Below are 19,720 nucleotides of genomic sequence, written 5' to 3'. Positions count from 1 at the left end.
TGGTCCTGTGGCTCGTCTTTTCTTTGTCACTAGCTGATGCTCAATCTCTTCCTCTTCTTCAAAGTCACTGTCAGACTCAGAATTCTCAGAAATGTGATCCTCACATTCTGAAGCCTCTTCCTCCACATCATCATCAAATGGTTCTCTTTCGTCCAGAATAATTTGCAAGGCCCTCTGAGCAGAGAATCTTTTGGCCAACTTGATCAGTTGTGATAAGGACCCAAACTGGCGAAGCTTTATTTATTGTGTCTTGCCCCAAATTTGCAGCTTGAATAGAGTGTGAAAAAAATAAAGATTGGTTCCCGCAAGGCATAATGCGGGAATGTGAGAGCAGACAGGTGTTGGTGCTTTAGTTTATCAACAATGTTGCAACCTTGTGCGGGACTGGCAGGGGCAGAAACAAAAAAGTCTCACACATAGTATACACACACACTAACAAACACACAAACACACACACACACACACACACACACACACACACACACACACACACACACACACACACACACACACACACGGATACCCACCTCTGCAGATGCCACTAAATCTGGTCCTTGAGGTTGTTTTTGGTACTCTGAAGTTTAGTCTTACCATCCACATCTTTTTTTTTAGTTTATATTTTCATTTCACAAGTTGAACTTGATACACCCAAGATTTCAATGTAGTCAAACTAATTGCTGATTCTATCTTTGTAGTGGCCATGAAACGGTAATGTGAGTTTTATCTGAGTTTTATTCCAATAAACAGGAGTATGTGTTGTGGGAACAGAACAAGAGGTTCAGACTATCCATAACATAACGTGGCTCTTGTATCAGAAAAAGATGATATCCCTGAAAGGTGGAGTCAGCGATTCTGGAGAGAGATTATTGATCATTGAACTCAACACAAATGTAAACTTCTTTATTTCAAGGTTCAAGGCTTTTATTAGTCATATGTACATAGCTACAGTGTGGTTATGACAATGCAAATCTTAGGTCACAGGTTCCACCACCAGTGCAACACAATAAAACTGAAAAAATAGTGCAAGTACATACAAAAAAGAAAATGTCCTGTGATTTGTCGTAACTAATGATCTTCCCTGTCTCTGTCAGGTGGCATCCCCTTCGTGCTGACAGGGGAACTGTTCGAACAGTCCTACAGACCCGCCGCCTTCATGATCGCTGGAATAGTGAACTGGCTATGTAACTTCGCTGTGGGCCTCATGTTTCCATTCATTCAAGTGAGTTACCTCATCCAAATCTCTGCACGTACACACTGTTAGGGTTTGGAGCTTCTTTTTGAGTTACACAGCAATGGACACAAGTGACATTTTCTAAACGAGGCGTTACACACAGGTCCTTGTTGGTCACTTAACCTTTCGCAGCCCCTCATTATTCCCTGCAGTGGCTGCTTGTCACAGCCTGTTGCTCTCCACCAGCACCTTCACCTCTTTACTGGACTCTCAACATATTACATTACACACATATTTGATTATTCTGTAGTCCCTCCATCACATGTGTATTTATATTATTTGTATATGCAAGTACTGAGCTCCAATGATTGTGCTTTGATGGTTCATCGAGTGTTCCTGCCTGAACTTCCTGTACGCTTTTGAATTTAATTGAACATCAATACTGTTTTACACAAACAAGCTGTATTGAATGCCTTTAATGAATCATACTTTAAACCTATGACGTAAACTTTACGCTGGGGTTTTTCAGTTTTTGTGCGTAGAGCTTTAACTTTCAGACCTGATATAATACTATGGATCATAAATATGAAAACTCCAGTCCTACTCCGTTTACTGTGAGTGAGTGTGATCTGCTGTCAGGGCAGCTAAGCCGGGAAGGATGATCCCCCGGGTGTCTGCTTTTATTATAACTAGGATTACAAGACATTGTTTTTTATTTCCCCTGTTAAAGTGGGAATCGGTGTATTTTTCAGCTCATAAATGTCTGATATTGGCAGTAAAACATACTGTACAGGGGCACTCTGCCCATTTAAAACACATTATGTTCTGTTCAGTTATCTTTGGGTATAAGCAGAGGTATTTAGTGTGAAGTAAAAACCTGTTGATGCAATCTGGGTCATTGGGGTGTAATGTAATGTAACAGCATATTGTGAAGTATCACTAACCAAATGTAATACATCTTCACTTCAATATGTAATAAAACCCACACTAAAATGTCATGTTAAACAAACATTGCAAATAGTGTTAATACATTTAATAACTATGTTATAACCTGGTATAAAGCAACCACAATTGAACATTATAAAACATCATTTATTTCATTTATGGGTCTTACTGACTCAAAATAAACATTTTAAAATACAATTCTGTGGAGGAAATACCACACAAAATCAACCTCTTTGGTAAGAAATTATTAAGATCGCGGAAAAGGTAGGACCCAAAAGCAAACTACAAAAATAGGTAAAAAGGTCTAGAAAACAAAAGCGAGCTTTATTTTAAAAGCTGATGGCAAATAACATGGCATAAAACACCACAGTAGCACAAGGAAGATACATTACCAAAAACCTGACCGTGACTGACATAGAGGGAGACAGGAAAGACAAACAATGAACCGACAGGGGAACACAGGAAAAGACAAGACTAAATACAGAGAGGGGTAATCACGGGACGAGAAACAGCTGGGTAAGAGAAGCAGAAACACAAGGGCAACAGGTGAACACAATGAGACAATCAGACACAGGAGGAAAACAAGAGACAGGAAGAACAGAACAGCAAAACAAAACCCATTACCAGATAGACAACACTAAAACGTGACATAACACCAAGATCGTGACAGAAATGAACAAATAATAGAAGTTTAAAGCAACGTTCTGTTATTTAATAAAGACAATAAAAGTAAAAGCATTTAACAGAGTTCATCTACACTGAACAAAAAAATAAACGCAACACTTTTGTTTTTGCTCCCATTTTTCATGAGATGAACTCAAAGATCTAAAACATTTTTTACATACACAAAATACCCATTTCTCTCAAATATTGTTCACAAATCTGAAAAAATCTGTGATCGTGAGCACTTTGCCGAGATAATCCATCCCACCTCACAGGTGTGGCATATCAAGATGCTGATTAGACAGCGTGATTATTGCACAGATGTGTCTTAGGCTGGCCACAATAAAAGGCCACTCTGAAACGTGCATTTTTGCTTTATTGGGGGGGTCTGGGGGGGTCCGAAAACCAGGCAGTATCTGGTGTGAGGGGTAGGGGTAGGGTTAGGGTTATGGTTAGGGTAATGTTGTGAATGGAAGTGGCCCATGGTGGTGGTGGGGTTATGGTATGGGCAGGCGTATGTAATGGACGACGAACACAGGCCACTCGATTCACAACATTACCCTACCCCTAACCCTACCCCTAACACCACTCATGAAAAATGGGAGCAAATACAAAAGTGTTGCGTTTATATTTTTGTGTATTTCTGCTGAAAAGACAGAGTCTTGCACCAACAAGGTAGTACAAGCACTTTATACACTGAAAAACAAAGGAAAGGGGAAGGTCGTTCAATAAATTGGTAGATTATATTTTACTAGCCGAAACTAAAGTGTCACAATTTTCCTAAGCCTTCCTAAAAATATAACGTGTGCAGGCAAAGATATCATCCATCCTTATCGGTTATTACATAATGCATGTATGTTTAATAACCAACTATTACAAATTGCGTTAAAGTGGATTATAAATTGCAGTAAATTATAACAGAAAACAGGTGTTATTAACACAATGAAGTAAAATGTATTCGATTTTTGGTAATTTACAACAGCTATAGTTATGTTTTTTAAATCTATTTCATATGATTGTTACAGTATATTGACTAAATGACTCTTGAACCTTTTCTTCATTACTTACATATATTGGTAAGAAAGGTACATGATGTTGTGAGCGGTGTCAGAGCGTGCGAACAGAACCAGTGTCAGTGGACGATGAGCTGCTGCTGTGCTGCTTTGCCGCTCGGCAGTGGTGTAGTGGGCGTTGGACGCGGGGGTACCCCCACTTATTTGGAGCATGATCTTTTTTTTAATAGTCTAATAAATATAAAATCATTGCCATGTTATCAGTCGCAAGTTTGTATTTGTTTTAATAATGACAAAAACATAATACATCTCACAGTAATTATAATACGAAATTAAAGAATTATGATTCGTCATCACGCTCGTCATCACGCTCGTCATCACGCTCGTGACCCCGCGGCGAGCTGGGGGTGTGCTTATGCAATTTAGGCCTATACATTGTTTATGTAACTTATGTGCCAGTGTGTCCATGGTTTTGAGTCTGTATGTGTGTTGAGCGCAGCGCCGTCTGCTTTTTGCAGTACAGCAACTAAAGTAGGACTAAGCATACCGGTAGTTTCTGTGGACCTGTCTGCCCGTTTTGTGAGTGCACTGCGCACGTGCGCCCTTGTTTCGGATTACCTAATTAAAATAGCGTCCCCCCAGTAAAAGAATCCCCACTAAACCACTGCCGCTCGGCCTTGTAAGCAAGATGTTGCTGGTGAAATGTGAGACATGACAGGAAAGCTGAATATGAAGTACTCAGTGTTGTAGTCAAGTCACTAATTCACGAGTCCAAGTCACTCTCAAGCCACCACTCTTCGAGTCCGAGTCCAAGTCTGAGTCACCAAGGGAGAGTCGTAGTCGAGTCGGAGTCCAAGTCCGAGTCACCCAAGGAGTATCCAAGTCGAGTCCGAGTCATCATTACCTGTGTTCGAGTCCGAGTCCAAGTCCGAGTCACCCAAGGAGTGTCCAAGTCGAGTCCGAGTCATCATTACCTATGTTCGAGTCCAAGTCCGAGTCACCCAAGGAGTGTCCGAGTCCGAGTCTGAGTCACCTAAGAAGAGTCCAAGTCAAGTCCGAGTCACAAGTCTTCATGTATTAATCTTCGTGGATATATGTGTTGAAATGTAGCTGCTCCTCTACATTGCTTTTATCCTGTCATGTTATACTAATCTTCTGTCTATTGAACTGCTGTGAAGCGAGTTTGGCTACAATTCTTGTAATAGGTGCTATACAAATATAAAGCTTATTACTAATATTAATATTATTATTATTATATATAAATAAACTATATTTAAAATGAGTTACCGTTAGAGAAGTGATTATATTTGTATGCCAATATTTTCCTATGGGAAAGTTTTCGTTTTGCACTTTTATTTTGATAGTAATAAGATCGGGACTCTTATTTTGAAGGAACTTTTACCGGTTAAATCGGTTTACTGATACAGTTTGGCTGCAGAAATCACATGGCTACTTGGCATCCAAATGATGTCATTCTGCATGTTAAGTAGCCATGTGCTTTCATGTTATCGGCTGAATCTTTATTTATTGATTAGATCACGTTACTCTGATGATAGTGTTTAAGACAGTCTCGATCCTTAGAGTAATGTGTTACGGAGCCTTCTCTTTAATCTTTTTTCCACATAACGAGCATTTTGCGCTGCTCTTTTCCAATGTGGAAGCAGAATGTGTGAAAGCATACAGCACGATGCGGGGTGTGTCTCTAGACATCTTTCGACTGGAATAACTGGGCCCAGAACGTGAACTCGCCTCGCAGGTGCACGCCAGGATTGAGGACATCCAAACCAGTCTCATAAAAAAACGTGTAATAACTACGTTGGTCCACAACGTAGGACGTAGTATTTCTACAAAAACGCCTCTGAAATTGTAAGATCCCTATGTTTTTTTTCACCATTCATTCCAATGGCTGGCGTCTATGTCACGTGATCTTCACATTTCTCCCTGCAGAAAAAAAAAATGGCCGAACTTCGTTTTATTCTCGGTGTAAAATGCCTATTTTAAAGTTAGTTTGGCCATTAAAATGCGTTTTGATGTCATTTGATGCGAGAAATATGAGTTGTTATTTCAGATTATGTGTGCAGTGGATGCACATAATCTTTAGTTTGTTAGTTATTACGAAGATTACTTCAGGAAATTGTGTCTATACAACGTTTTCATTGTTAACAAGGTGGTTGCTAGGGACGCTGCTATCGATATTATTTATGTTATGTTGTGTAACAGTTTAATGGTGTAATCTTTATTGCTACCCCCTTCCCCGTCAATGTATAGTGTTGGTCCACAGCGCAAACGTATTAGTTTAACAAAATCTGCATCTAAAGATACGTTATTTTCCCCTGTGCAATTCCAGTCTCACATCTCACAGCACATCGTCATAAACAAATACCGGAAACAGACCGAAAATACTTTATTCCGAGTGTGCTTGCTTTTCTCTTTGAAAGTCATTGTAATACACGGTTCGGCTGCATTAAATATTACATATCTGCCGTAATTCTGTATTTATAGAGCCCTGATGAGAAGACTTCTAGACAAACATGAGGAACTGAAAACGTGACGTGGATCATAAATATATCAGCCATTAAACAACATCTTACATTTATTTTCACACAATACGTCTCCTTGCAGTATCAACACTAATTCGGCTGACTTTTATATTTGATCCAATTGGTAGATAGGCTGTATTTACACCATAAAGGTGCACAGCTGATATAAAGAGACACCTGGTGGTTAAAGCATGTTATTGCATTTAATTATTTTAATTATTAGATATTAATACGATCCCTATAAAGTATATTCATTACTCGTTATTCTCTACTAATAGTTAATTAAAGACTGTATATAATGACTATTTTGCACATCCCTTTCAAGATTTCCTAAGGTTTATTGACATATCATATACACAAACGGTGTAGTTATGCAATGAATGAAAAACTTTGTGTATACCTCCAGCAATGTTAACTATGTTGAAGCACTTATTTTAACTGATATTATACATATGTATTATACTCTTATAAGATGTATGTAGATAGTATAAGAAATGTGCAGAATACAACAGTTTAATGGTGGAGGTATACATACATATTGATAGATGTCTTGTAATGCACTGTTGAGGAACCTGCGACCAAAGTTTTTCATCTTGTCAGGTATTGAACAATCAATAAATAAAGAACACAGAATTATTAAATATAAAACACAGAATTTGTGTGATTATACTTAATGATTTACAAATAAACACCACTGCATATTTACAACTGTTACACATGCTGATGTAACGCAAATGTTTCCAACTTGTGATCAATAAAGTATATCTTATCTTAAGCTGATCGATGGCTACTGCCATATTTGCAAAATGTGCCTCTGAACCTTGACAAGTGCATGTTTCAGGCTTATCAATGAACAACAGGAGGGGTCACAGACAGCTGTTAAATAAAGCTCTTCTGACCTTAGCTGGCATGTGGGTATATATATTAATGCTGTCCATTATGGGCACAAGCAATTTTCACCCATTTATTAATTATATGTTTTACATTTGAGTGTTTCCTATCCCCAAAACCTCCAGGGATGTACACAGTTTAATACTGGCAACTTCTTATTATGGGAAATATGAAAACGTCTTTTAAAACTACAACTCCCAGTAGAGACGTGCCATAGATAGAGAACATGTTGCGAAACAGAATAGCCAGCATGTGTAGTTCTGGGGACGGGGGTGGACCCGTTCAAATCCAGTTTTGGACAGTCTGCCGTGGTTCCATCCCATTTCAAGTGCTGTTCGACGCTCGGCACACTCTCCAATCACAGAGCTTGAGGACTATCACGGTGTTAAGCGGAGAGAATACTTACTTCCGGGTGTAATATTCTGTAAAGCAAATGAACTGCTCCGACCCTCGGTCAGGGGAAAATAACGTATCTATGCCACAACTTTAGATGCGGATTTTGTTAAACTAATATGTTTGCGCTGTGGACCAACACTATACATTGATGGGGAAGGGGGTAGCAATAAAGATAACACCATTAAACAGTTACACAACATAACAGAAATAATATCGATAGCAGCATACCTAGCAACCACCTTGGTGACAATGAAAACGTTGTATAGACACAATTTCCTGAAGTAATCTTCGTAATAACTAGCAAACTAAAGATTATGTGCATCCACTGCACACATAATCTGAAATAACAACTCACATTTCTCGCATCAAATGACATCAAAACGCATTTTAATGGCCAAACTAACTTTAAAATAGGCATTTTACACCGAGAATAAAACGAAGTTCGGCCATGTTTTTTTTTTCTGCAGGGAGAAATGTGAAGATCACGTGACATAGACGCCAGCCATTGGAATGAATGGTGAAAAAAAACGTAGGGATCTTACAATTTCAGAGGCGTTTTTGTAGAAATACTACGTCCTACGTTGTGGACCAACGTAGTTATTACACGTGAGAAAATGTTCTCAAGGGGGGGGAATCCCGAGTCCGAGTCCAAGTCAGCGTACGCGTTAATTCCCGAGCCCGAGTCCAAGTCATCGTGCGCGAGAATTCATGAGTCCAAGTCCGAGTCGCATCAATCAGTGCGCGAGTCCGAGTCGAGTCACGAGGCCCGAAAATCGGCACTCGAGTCCAGGACTCAGTACTCCATCTCTGTTGCTGGCTGTTTCTTGTTCTATTTGGTTCGATTAACCCTTAGATGCACGAGTGACTGGACCCTACACTCTTCCATAAGTGGTCCACACTAGAAATACTTTATATTTAATTGTTCACTATTTAGAATTTTTAAAAAAAAAATTACATTTTGAAAAAACAACGAAATTCCATAGAAAATGCATGCGGTAATTTTTGACCCACTTATGGAAGCTTGGGGTAGTAATACAAAAACTACAATTTCTTAAAATGTAAATTTAAAATATGAATGGCATGATATCCAAAACATGTGTTTTGAGGAATAGCTGGAATATGAAATGATAACAAAATGTAATTACAAAGATACTCTAAGAAACCACCTCACCGGGTCAAAAAAGACCCACTTATGCATCTAAGGGTTTTAAGGACATCATGTAGTTTGTTTACCAGCAGAACTGAAGTACATAGCTGTTTTATCTTAGACTAATTATGGCCCGAAAAACCTTTTCACCTATTAAGCATTTCAAAAAACACGTGATGAAAGAAACCCTTAAAAACACTCATCAATGAAAGCAGAGATACACAGAATATCAGGTGAGGGCCAGACTTTGTCCCTTTTTTTAAATGAACGAATCATAAGTGCTCCTATTCTGGCATTAAAGAATATAACAGCTACTTCACCCTTGTGTGGTACAAAGTCTGAGTGTCTTTGAAGAGCTGGGACCTGAGAGACATCTCTACTTTGAGAAGGGGATAGTTGTGTTTTTTAAGAGTACAATAAAATAAATTCAACAGACAAGAGCTTAGTAGTGTCTGACACTGGAATGTTTTTTCTGGAAACAGCAGGGTCCTCTTTCAACTTTAAAACCTGAGTGCAGCTTCAGCCGTGCCTCTACCCTCTTTCTTTGGCCACACGGCTTATTTGTTCCTTTTCTCAGACACTCTCTTTCACTCTTTTTACTTACCACTTTGTAATCTCTTTAATGTGGAAAACTTCTTAAGGAAATATAGTGTTTGTTCAACTTTGAATTGGGTTTTGTTGCGCTAAAGAATATTGGTTGGTTACTCTTTTTCGACAATTCGATGTGTCAAGGTCTTTATTCGTCGCATGCACAACAATTACAGAATGGTAAATGGTCTGTACTTATATAGCGCTTTATCCTGTCTTTAAGACCCCTCAAAGCGCTTTACATACTACATGTCGTTCACCCATTCACACCCATTCACACAGAGCAGTGTATGTTACTCTAGGAACTAACACGCATACACATTCACACACCGTTGGCCATGCCATTCGAGCAACTCAGGGTTAAGTATCTTGCCCAAGGATACATCGACATGTTGACTGCATGGGCTGGGATCGAACCCACAACCTTCTGGAGGAAAGACGACCTCACTCCCTCGCAGCCACAGTCGCCCTATAGGCCTATACAGAAACTAAATTGAAATCAATAAAATCCATTTTCCTACAACAATGCTACTCCAAAATGTGTTAAAAGAAAAACATGCAATTACAAATCTGAATTTAAGAAAAACATTCTGCAGAGGTTAAAATATAGGAATAAAATATACTATATTTATATATTTTACAATATATGAACTGCTCCCTATAGAGAGACCCTTTCATTCTTTATTTCTGTATTCACTGCAGGAGTAGTGAGTGAATTTTCCATCGTTAGTTCTTCAGATTGAGTGCCGTTGTGTTGTATGGAGGACTGATGATAGAAAATAATAGAAGGGCAGGAGAGCAGCAAATATATATATATTTGTGAGGTAGCACGTTAGATATATAATTGAAGTGGAAATATCAAACCTTGCGAGTTAAGGTAATTGGTTCTGCATGTTAAGCATAATCTCCTAAAGGCTTTTTTTTACAAAGTTGTTTCTTGGTGTTTTAAATGTGCTGTTCTGCAGATGGCTAGTTCTGTAAAAGTTGGTATAAAGACAATCTCCAAAGTTTAAATTATGACTATGTGCTGGCACTTAACTTCTTATGATTACATAATATGTCATTATTATTATTATTATTATTATTATTATTATTATTATATTTGACCTCTTACAGTATGCACATACTTGTTATGTTTATATAGTTAATTGTTTATATTTTATTTTATTTCAATGTAAAATTGAACGACTATCCTAAAACCCATTTCTTCTTTAAATGAAGTACTTTGATTCTGATATAAAATCCAAAGAAGCATCAATATGACACATGTATCTCCATCATCTACAGTAACTCTACTCAAGGTCCATTTCCTATTTATTAATCCCACGGCCTCACCTGGTTGGCCAGGAAAAGTGTAAGTCCATAAAGTGAACAGGGAATACAAATCCATAAGCATGAATGAATAAATAGATGCCATATTTGTATAAGGATATATCTCCTGTAGCTAGAGTCAATACAATGTCAGTAATTTAAAATGTTTCTCAGGAAAATATTGTCAGTGCATTTATTCCTGAGGAGGGCACAAACATGTCTGTGATAGTTGTGGTGGTATGAAGTTCTCTTTTAGTGCTTTAGTGTCCCTGTGCCCCAGCGGTGGTTGTGCTGATAGTGAAACCTGTCTGATGTGTTTTACAGTTTTGGCTCTTGCTCGACAGGACTTAAGCACACATCCAATAAACGTCCTGGGCCCTCTGTGCTGTCGCCTTATCCCATTAATGCTCCCCAAGCCTCTGCTGCCTTTTTACATTTGACTGATGTGACTAAACATTAGAGAGCTCTCTGAGAAAAAGCTGTGTAATTTTCAGTTGCTATATTTCAAAGCAGGTTAGTATAAAACAAGTGGAATCTGCCAAACCCTTGATAAAAGCACAGCGTACAGATCTGCTGCTTTGTTCAAATGAATTCAGTGTCTGTAGGAGATAGGAACAGCTCCCTGCCGACCTGACCATCCAGACACACAACCCCAGAGAGATTAAGTTATCCAGGTAATCTACTCGTAGTCTGAGGGGGCAAATGAACTGACACCCATTTGAAGACCTATGATGTGGCAGTGCCCTGTGCAGAGGAGGAGCTGTGACCTATGTGGTAATTACACTTCTTTTTACACATATGAGCCAAACCAGCATCCTCCACAGACCAGTGGCAGAGAAAATGAGAAATCCTTTATTTCTTCCACATCTTGGAAATGACCAATGATGTGGAGCAAAAGGACAGTACACATGAAAGGCAAACATAAAACAACTAACATAAAATAAAGGGGCAAGCACACTAAGATGAAATCAAAAAGGTACAAATCTGTGGTAAAATATGGAAAGAAAGTCAAAATAGCATCTAACAAAAGTAATAAATAGTAAGAAGTACATTGAACAACAGTGGTGTTCATTTCATTTAACTTCAAACCTTTATTTATACAGATGAATCCCATTGAGATCATTGATCTCTTTTTCAAGGGAGACCTGCTCAAGTAGTTCCACATGAAACATAAAAACATAAACAGAACAACAAAGGACATCATACAGAATCATTTACATAATTATCCACATACACAGGTACCAATAGCTTCCGATTGACTAGCATCCAACCGAGCTTTAAAAACATTTAGTGGAACCAGATTGTTCCGTTTCCATTTAATTTGCAGATTATTCCAAGACAGAGGAGCTGCGCATCTAAAAGCTGTCTTCCCTAAGACAGTCCTAGCAGTTGGCACATTTAATAAAACCACAGCATTCGATCTCAGACAGTAGCCACTTACAATTCTCCGTGAGATCAGGGAGCAGATATAAGATGGAAGTTTCCCTAACATGGCTTTGTATATAAAAATGTACCAGTGACTGAGCCTCCGTACCGTTAGTGAAAGCAAACCAGCCCTTGCATACAGGGTACAGTGATGGGTTAATGCTTTACAGTTTAAATGAGAATTGTGTGTGTGTGTGTGTGTGTGTGTGTGTGTGTGTGTGTGTGTGTGTGTACTAGTATTACTATACTTGTGGGGACCTACATCTGTTTACATAGTCACGTGTGGGGACTCGCCTCCCTTATGGGGACAAATTGGAGGTCCCCATAAGGGGAATTATTAATTTTAGGGTGAAGACTTGGTTAGGGTTAGGGTTAGGGTTAGGGTTAGGCATGTGTTGGTTATGGTTAAGGTTAGGATAAGTCTCTAGGAAATGCATGTAAGTCAATGTAATGTCCCCTGAAGTGATGTATACATGGTGTGTGTGTGTGTGTGTGTGTGTGTGTGTGTGTGTGTGTGTGTGTGTGTGTGTGTGTGCGTGCGTGCGTGCGTGCGTGCGTGTGTGTGTGTGTGTGTGTGTGGTTTACTGGGGACTGTGGTGGTTGTACAGTGTGACCGCGACAGGAGGAAAGGAGCTGCGGTATCTGTGTGTGAGACACCGCAGTGAAGCCGCCTGTCACTGAACAAGCTGCTCGGTGCTGACAAAGTATCCTTAAGGGGGGGGGGGGGGGGGGGGGGGGGTGTTATTCAACAGTGATGACAGCTCAGCCATCATTTGAGCTCAGGCTTTCTGGAGCCCGATAATGAGCAGTGAGATTAATGTAGACACCCTGGACTGTCAGGGGCTTATTCACATTCTTCTTAAGGGGGGACACTACCTGGTGAAAAGGGAGTAGGAGGCATGTGTTGAGTCTCATGTTCATTAATTTTATCTTTTACCTACTGGGTGATGTGTCAGTTTACTCCCGCTTGGTGCTGATAGTGATAATAATAGTTTTATATGATTTTATTTTTTCTCTTCACCTTTTTTTGGCATTGACAGTGGGAGGGGTTGAGCCTGTGAGTGGCCGCACTCACACATGCCAATTCATAATTTGGAAACCTTGAACAATGGATAAAGCCACGTACAAAATGTTGCTTTCACTTTGCTGCGTATTTGCGTCCACTCTTTTACAGAGGGGATTTTAGATATATCCTGTTCAACTCCATAAATCATAAAATACTATCAACAGCCAAGAGAAAAGTAAATTCTTGCTACGATTTTTGGAAAATGTTCTATGAATCAGGCTATGAATGATTTATGGACAAACCTGTCTGTAAAAACCCTTAGATTATAGATAGGAGTGATACTGGAAAGTTTGTATACGTGCTAATGAAGTGACATTTTCTGGCTCAAAGAATGAGAACATCTCTTAGTGAGAAAATAGCCTTTAAAGGTATTTCATGTAACATTTACCATATGTGATTAATGTAAAATCATAACTCCCAAATGATCTTTTATGTATTACAAGAGCTCGGGAAATGTAATTCCATATGCATAATGGGCTATCAAATTATACTTTAGTTGAATTAAGGAATCTAGAAGTCAATAAACAAAGTGTAGGGAAATAAACACCTTAATTTGTATTTTGGACCTTTTCTTTCCATGAGTCTGAAATTAGATGGAAATAAAATAGCCCAAACTCTCAACATTGACCAGTGAATGAAGAGATGAAGAGAAACCCATCACAGTGGGCACCAAAGCATGCTTAGCTTGCGGGCATCACGGCTCACAGCTCTGAGACAAACTGGACCACTGAGACCATCTGCAGTTTGCCGGCCGTCGCCTGCAGCACGGCTGTCTTCAGCAACATCATCTTCCTTTGGAATTTCTCAAAAGGATTTTGTGTGAGGGTGTCGGACAAAACCAAGGTCGGATCCGATAATTATACCACAGGGTTAGAGAGTATTCCTTTTGTGATACTCCCCCCTATGGATCAGCACACAAAAGCTTTTCCGTCATTATTCATATCCAGTACGAACAACAGATCAGAGCTAAAACTCGCTTGATGTTAGAACAATTGTAAACATGTGCGACTTTTTGTGTGAATACTTTGAATGGTTTCCATACTGCCAGTGGGCACACTGTGTAGCAGCATCCAGGTTGAGCCCAACACAAGCCAGATCTCAGAGGGCTATCCACAGTGAGAATGTCAAACCTCGCTGTACGCCTCGAATAAAAACTGGATCACTCTGGCTGTGCCGGTGGCGTTGGGCCGAGCAGAGAGCCAAACAGCAGTTTGTCTGGCCACCTGCGGGAATTATGTTCTACCTGACAGAAGGGCACTGTGCTTTTGTTTGGGAGGAAAGTTTGTCCAAGGTCTTAGCCAAGCCTGGTTCAGTCGGCCCCCTGCTCCTCAGGGTACAAGCGGATGTAACCTGTTGTTAAGGTTGATTGTTTGGGAGGTTGTATCTTTCCTCTGAATCTGGCAATGTATAAGTTTGACTATTAAATCAAAGTGTGTGATGATAAGTTGAAGCCAGGTAGGAAAATCCACAAAAATGCAATTCACAGCACAAACACCCCAGTAATATCGCAATTTGCATTTTAAATTACTTGGAGGCGCTCTGGTGCATAATCCGCAGCATATTTGTTTTTTATCCCTTTTGGTTATTTAATTTGTTTAATTCTTTTCTTTATTATTTTTGGGGCTTTTTAGCCTTTTATAAGCACACCTGAAGTGAAACAGAAAAGGGGGTAGAAGGAATCGAGGTGCAGCAAAGCGCCGCGGGTCAGATTTGAACCCAGTATTAATCACATGATAGTGCAGGGAATAATGTCTTCTTATGGCAAGAAGCAGCCCATGGATCTAAAACACTGTGAGCCTTACTTGTTCTTAACTTCATGCGACAAGTGAAACTACACCAGCAGCTCGGCTGTGTCTCTTGTTACTGAGCCGAGACTGAACTCTCTGAGCATTTATTTCTGGCACATCCACCGCAAAGCCAGGGGGGTGTTTTTTATAACATTCAATTCTAACTTCCCGCTTGGTTACAGCAATCTTTACTGAGGTGTGCTGCTGTGTATCTAGCCAGAGCTTTGATTTGCTGAGTTCTCCTATGTTTCATCATTGATGGCAGTGAAAAACAATCTTGTCTGTTGACGTGAGATTTCTCCCCATTACATTTAGCTGACGCTTTTATCCAAAGCGACTTACAATAAGTAAGTGACTCTGATGTGACAAATAGGACGACATATTATGGCCATTATAGCTGAAAGATATATATAAAACTCTGAAAAATTAGGAGACCACTGCAGCATTATCAGTTTCTCTGGTTTTACTATCTATATGTTTGAGTAAGATGAAAACATTTTTATTTCATTCTGTATTCTCTACTGACTACATTTCTCTGTGTTGGAATTCAACAGGCACTGGACAGGAATGGCTGCCATACATTTAAAGATTGAGATTTAAGAAAATATGTGGAGTGGTCTCTTAATTTTGTTCAGAGCAGATATATATAATTTACAGAGCTGTGATAGGGAGTTAATATTCTCTGAATCCTCAAATATTCTCGTAAATTACAAAGACATATTTGCAAGAAAACTCTCCCAGATAATTTCTGTTTCCATCACTGTTGTTAACTACAATGGCCTTAAAATGCTACGGACAAAAACTTCCTGAGGAAAGATTTGTTTTTCATTACATATACATGTTTGCCGTGTCATGTCGTTAGACTACAATTCCCTTAAGCTATTTGTGCACACATATAAAATACTACAAATTAATTTTGTCAATACTCTTACTCTTCCCACTTTGAGGGAGTTGACCCATTAAGTGCCGCCTCATAAACAAATTCTGCTTTTAGTGAAGTACTGAAAGTTAATCAGACGAGCCGTAGAGAAGGATAAAAGCCAAAGGAATAAGTAGCAGTAAACAGCCGGAGGATTTATCTGATCTGCAGTGAGGATGTGTAAACAAAATAATGAGCCTGATTATGTGCTCCTTACTGAAGATTTGATTTTTATTATTGGGATGAAGAAGAAGAGAAGGATAGGGGAAAAAAGTGAACCATAGCCGGTATGTTAATTCTGTATTAACTGTCTTACCCTCTCGGCGTCGTGCTTAATTTCCCTCTCTCTTTGATGTTTTGGAGCCGTCTTTAATATCTCGTCAGTGTTATAAATAAGTCCACTTTTCACCAGGTGGAACTTTGAGGCTTTGTTTATAACATTTCACAGATCTGTTTCATCTCTGCGTGTCAAATCTGTATATTTATCTCGAGTAGTATACATCCGCTCAATCTCTTTAGAAAGTAAACAAGACTAGAGGTTGTTATTGAAGAGCAGAGAGGTCAAAACCAATCTGCCATTTAAGTTTGAAATGGTCACGTCTGAAAAGCCTGACCTCTTATTTCCTTGCCCACTCACTTTTGCATCAGCCTTTTGCTTCTTTTCTCTGAGAGTAGCACCTTCCTCCTTTCTGATCCTTTGCAGTCTACTCACAACATTCTCCCAAGGGTTATTGTTCACTGACTAGACTTCACCTGCTGCTCCATTGACCTTTCATTTTCACTCTCTCTCGTGCCATATATCTGTCCTAATATATTTAATTTATATAGCGCTTCTCATCTGCCAAGAAAAATCTACAAGTCCTACTAGTGAATTTGAGTTCAAAATGTCCCTTCCTTTAAGCTCCGTTTTGGTCCTCACCAACTCCTTGGGGAAATACCTGGCTGAATCCTATACTGTATGTTCATTGCAGTGTTTTGAGTGATTTTTGTTTCCTGCTACTGCCAATAATGACGCGACCAGTGTGAGTGAATTAAAATGATACATTTGTAAAACAAAATCATTGCTTCATAGAGCTGAGGGGAACTGCAGGGTCAGGTGATTATTCACCAAATTATCCCTATTCACAAACAAATGTGTAATCGCTCAGCCATTGTTAATCATATCCAAAAATGCCTTCATGAAACACAAGGTGCCATTATTTGAAAACTATCTGAAAAAGTCTTAAAAGAAACCTGAAAACAATGGCAGACCGTAATTGTTACCTACATGTATACCTAACTGACAGTTGAATTGTACATATTCTGTTTATATTTCATAATGTGAGCAAAGTCCCACGGTCTGCCGTATAATTGCCCTCTGTGCAGAGGACACGGCTCTACTTTTATTAGAGGCAAACTCTGCCCTCGGTCATTATGTCCCACTTGTCCCTCATTAGATCCTAATAGCATTCGACATTTCCATCTGCCTGAGCTGAAAGAATATACGCTGAAGTTCATACCCATTCTAACTTACAGTTTTTCAGCTCATTCAACACTTCTTTACTTTTCCACTCTAGTCTTCATCTGCAGGAAGAGTTGGGGCTTGTTTTTGGTTGTTTACAAAAAATAATTTGTTAATGGATGTACCTGGTGCCCTTAGAAAAGTTTGCTTAAGTGCTTTCATTGTTCAAAGAGATTATATTGGAGAGATTTTTCTTTTTTATGCGATTATTTCACAGTCAGTAACATGACTGAAAAAAGGTTTGCACAGGAAAACCACATACTCTGCAGGGCATAGGAAATAAATCAATAATATTTGATTTATGATTAAATGAAAGCAAAAACGTACACACATTTCTTACTTCATATTGCAGCATGTCCTTTAGAAACCTGATGATTATTCTGACGTTGAAAACATCCTTGCAGTAAATTGCTTTGTTAAAAAGCAATTTAGCTTTGACTACCCTTAACAAATCCTTGTATGACCTTAACTGAATGCAGGAATACAGATGTAAAGCTCTGAGTGGAAGGACTGCTAATACGGGTAAATGCTCATGTCTCTACTCAATGCACCTTGAGTAATTACATTTAATTTGCAGCATATTCTGTACCGAGGCTTCAGACATTCAGACAGCTCTCACCTGCTTATGTTAATTAAACAGGATGATACTGTGATGTCACATGAAGCACATTATGTGCCATCAATTATTGTTAATGTAACTAAGCCTACTATTAAATAATTCTGTCTGGAATTTGTTCAGGGCTAAAAGAAACATATATTTGATGTGCCGTTTTGGCCTTTCCAGTCCTGAATGAGATGTTCAAACACTCCCTCTGTTCCTGGTGTACATGCGTGAGCGTCATGGCAGTGTAAATCTGGAATGCGTTTGACCTCTATTCATTGCAGCTGAATGCAGGCATTTAGCGGGACTTTGGCAACAGGATTCAGTTACAGTCACTGCTGAGAATAAGCAAGAACGACATGAGCACAGGATGTAATCTTTTTAAGTCATAGAAACCGGAGCAGGGACTCAGAGATTCATTAATGTATATCATGTGCTGTCTCCAACAATAAAGCTAATGTGACAGAACCATACTAACTACATTGCATCACGGTACATCCACCTTCATTACAGCATGACTTTTTGTTCTTGCAAGTGCATGTGCAGTTTTCACATTACAGCTCGAGACATTAAAGTGGTAATCGACCAGTGTTTTGCTTATCCTCTCCTCTCATTATCAAGTCAATGTTAATTGCACAATCTAGTGCCAAGAGAAACACAATCGTGATCATTATTTGGATCGTTCCCAATAAGCTTTGCTTTCACTTTTCATAAAACTCTTGATTTACGGCTCTTAATGACTTTTGTTTATTTGTGGGGAAAAGGCAGAGGGTGGAACACAATAATGAAGTGCAGTGAAGACAACTCTTTTCCATTGTAGGAGGAAGCACGTGTTTCAAAAGCACCACTTGACGTCTTATGCTCATTTGCACATTGGTTGCGTCATCATGCATTCAGTTGCATAACACTTAGTGGTTGTGTTGTTTGCGGCGAAGTAGAAACCTTGTGAGGATGGCAGTTCAACCCTGAACCTATTACTCTGATTAATAATTTATTATATCATGCATTAACAAATGATTTCTTGCTTTGCCAATGATGGTTTGAATAAGTCGCTAAAAAGGGCAGCTGTGGGATGGGTTTTTTAGGAAAACCACAAGCTAACTGTTATGTCTTTGTGACAGCCGCAGCAACAATAATACCTGAATACTTAAAAACTCTAGGGGGTGGGGGGGAGTTGTCTGTAGTCACTTGGATGGAGTTGAGGAAACATATTGCACAAGGTTGAGGGAAGGAGGAGGAGAATGAACAGTTACAACTAGTAGCCTACTGTAGGCTACTGGCAGTAGATTCACTTTTTCAATGTTAAAATGCATTATTCCATCCTAGGACACACATACATTAACGCATACACAGGAAATTAAACTTTTACTGTAAATTGAAGGACATGTTCAAAGCGAGAAACAGCACAAAAGTTTGAGATCTGAGTGAATCTTTGCTTGCAGCATGGTGGACATTGAACTGTCGTTGTGTTGACCTTCCATCAAATGTTCTCTGCCCGTATTCACTGCAGCCCCTGCAGACAAACCAAGGTTCGTCCTTTCAGCCAGCTGCACCAGTGGGTCATATGTGGCAGAAAACGAGAGAACTACAATAGCTGAAAAAGGGCATATCAAACACAAAGCTAGTGGTTTCTTAGAGAAAGTCAAATGCAGAGGATGAAACAGCAACAGAGCTAACACAATATGACAAGAAATCAGATCACAAAGGGCAACACATATCGGTACTTAAAAATGTTTCCTTTTCACATCAGGAACCG

At 39.2% G+C, this 19,720-nt stretch overlaps 1 protein-coding gene across 9 annotated transcripts in view; it reads left to right on the top strand.

The window, feature by feature from the left end:
* slc2a9l2 (solute carrier family 2 member 9, like 2) overlaps nt 1-19,720 on the top strand; it is a 266,419-nt gene that overhangs the window by 236,331 nt on the left and 10,368 nt on the right. For all 9 annotated transcript variants that reach the window (XM_034083015.2, XM_071203082.1, XM_034083021.2 and 6 more), the window contains one exon: nt 1,092-1,219. In XM_034083015.2, the coding sequence (XP_033938906.1) occupies nt 1,092-1,219 (128 nt within the window). The remainder of the gene's footprint in view (nt 1-1,091; nt 1,220-19,720) is intronic.

The sequence above is a fragment of the Pseudochaenichthys georgianus genome, chromosome 5 (assembly GCF_902827115.2).
Source record: "Pseudochaenichthys georgianus chromosome 5, fPseGeo1.2, whole genome shotgun sequence".
Lineage (NCBI taxonomy): Eukaryota > Metazoa > Chordata > Actinopteri > Perciformes > Channichthyidae > Pseudochaenichthys > Pseudochaenichthys georgianus.
The sequence above is the reverse complement of the archived record's forward strand: the minus strand, read 5'-3'. Positions and strand labels throughout refer to the sequence as shown.